Below are 2,092 nucleotides of genomic sequence, written 5' to 3'. Positions count from 1 at the left end.
GGATATACAGATATTTATTTACAGATAAAGTGTAAAATTATTTTTTACAAATATTTCTTCACTTTATTGGGGATATATCCTAAAATTCTTCATTTTATCGAAGATATATCACAAATATCGTAGACTAGGGAGCGACTTTCAACCACCTAGAGTATTTTTTTGTTTTTATAAACCTATTATAACTTGTGGTGTACAGGTTGAAGAAAAAAAAAAAATAAAAAAACAAAGAAACAAAAAAAAAAATTAAAATTTTTTTTAATTATTTTTAAATTTTATTTTTTATGTTGAAATGACCATTTTAGCCCTCAAAAGTCAAACTTAGGGGGGTGTATTGTATTTGGATTTGTGTGGAGTTTTTTTAAATGATAGACTTTTTCAAAAGTCCATGGATTCTATAAAAAGTTCATAGACTTTTATTGATTTTTTAAAAACCATTGACTTTTACTGATTTTTAGCACAGATTTTTACTGATTTGTAAAAATCTACAGACTTTATATGAATGACTTATGTAGATTTCACAATACTTATAAAAAAGAAAAACCAAGCTAGTTTATTAGTCAGAGAATAAAATACGATGCCATAGCTATGTTAACTAATGACCATTAGCGTAGGAATCAGAGAAGCTCAAATAATGTCATGAAACAAACATATAAGAAAATAAAGGAAAAGCCTCCAAATATAATCAACCAAACCAAAAGATATCCAAAAAGAGAAGGAAAAAAAAAACACATTGATGAAGTTTCATGCCAAATAAGCAGACGTCTTTGAAATAATGATATGATTTATTCTTCTCCCTCATTTTCACTTTCTTGATTGTCATTGTTTTCATTGTTGGCATTTGGTTGGGCATCTGTCCACATATGAGTAGCAATACTCATTCTCCATTCATTAGCATTCTCTCTTTGCTGATCTTGGGTTTGAAAATCATCCCATTCAAAATTATCTTCGTGATTGTCTATCGGATCTTCTTCTGGTTCAGGAGGAAATTCATCTGAACGACATTCCTGTCGAAGAAAATTGTGCAGTCCTGCACAAGCCAAAACTAGTTCTGCTTGTGTCTTATATAAAAATGGTGGTGCTGATTTGAAGATTGTGAAACGCGACTTAAATATTCCAAATATTCTCTCAATTACGTTCCTCAAGGAAGCATGGCGAAGATTGAATAACTCAATTGCATTGACAGGATGATTTCCTTCACCACCAAAATCTTTGAGGTGATATCGAGTACCTCGAAATGGAGCTAGGAACCGACGTCGATTTGGGAATCCGCAGTCCCCTAAGTAATATTTACCTAATAATAAAAAACATGTGCAATTAGTATGTTATATATATGTTATATCACATAAATTGTAATAAGTACTCTGAATTTTTTTTATGCACGTAAAACTATACCTGGTGGCACTTTGAGTCCATTTCGTCTAGAAATCGCATCATTCAACACTTTTGAATCATGAGCGGAACCCTCCCATCCACTAATCACATATATGAACTGTAAATCAAAGTTACAAGCTGCTAATACATTTTGTGATATCTTCCCATGGCGATTTCGATATCTGCTTACCTCACGTCCAACTACCGTTGCAGGAATATGCGTGCCATCTATAGCTCCGACACAATCCTAAAATAATGAAAAAAGATATCAATAGCTGAAAAGAAAAAATGAAATAATATCTTCATTACTGTACAATGAAATAAATAATTAACCATCCATAAAAGTTGCATTGCTTACCTTAAAGTAAGGATAGAACCTTGTACTTTCTCTTATGTTAGGTGGTATGGATTCAGGTTTAGCCATAAACTGTGGTGCTATTGTATTCAAGGCCTTCAAGACTTTGTTGAAACTTCTGCTAACAGCAAAATGAGATCGCTCAAATATCAGCCGAGCTTCACTGTATCGATTATTTTGGCCGACAACTAGTAAAAAGGTTGCAAGCATTTCTTCAACACAAATGTGTCTTGTATCCCGTAAAGGTGTTTTCGCTTTTAGGATGCTACATAATTTTCGAAACACGTCAGGATACATTCTATACACATCTCTAAAGATTTGAGGGTCTCTGTCCAATATGTTGTGCATATATATGTATCCACTTGA

General features: G+C 32.5%; 1 protein-coding gene across 2 annotated transcripts; it reads right to left on the bottom strand.

Annotated features, from left to right (window-relative positions):
* Positions 1-763: 763 nt before the first annotated feature.
* Positions 764-2,092, bottom strand: LOC112169322 (protein ALP1-like). Of its 2 annotated transcripts, XM_040507579.1 has the most exons (4): positions 1,730-2,092; positions 1,562-1,618; positions 1,393-1,489; positions 764-1,291 (listed from the first exon to the last, which is right to left on the bottom strand). In XM_040507579.1, exons 1-4 carry the CDS (start codon positions 2,072-2,074, stop codon positions 783-785), a joined length of 1,008 nt encoding a protein of 335 aa, XP_040363513.1. In that variant the 5' UTR covers positions 2,075-2,092; the 3' UTR covers positions 764-782. The 2 variants fall into 2 exon arrangements, with proteins under 2 accessions (XP_040363513.1, XP_040363512.1); XM_040507578.1 differs by having other exon boundaries at positions 1,393-1,618.

The sequence above is a fragment of the Rosa chinensis genome, chromosome 6 (assembly GCF_002994745.2).
Source record: "Rosa chinensis cultivar Old Blush chromosome 6, RchiOBHm-V2, whole genome shotgun sequence".
NCBI classification, from domain to species: Eukaryota; Viridiplantae; Streptophyta; class Magnoliopsida; order Rosales; family Rosaceae; genus Rosa; species Rosa chinensis.
The sequence above is the reverse complement of the archived record's forward strand: the minus strand, read 5'-3'. Positions and strand labels throughout refer to the sequence as shown.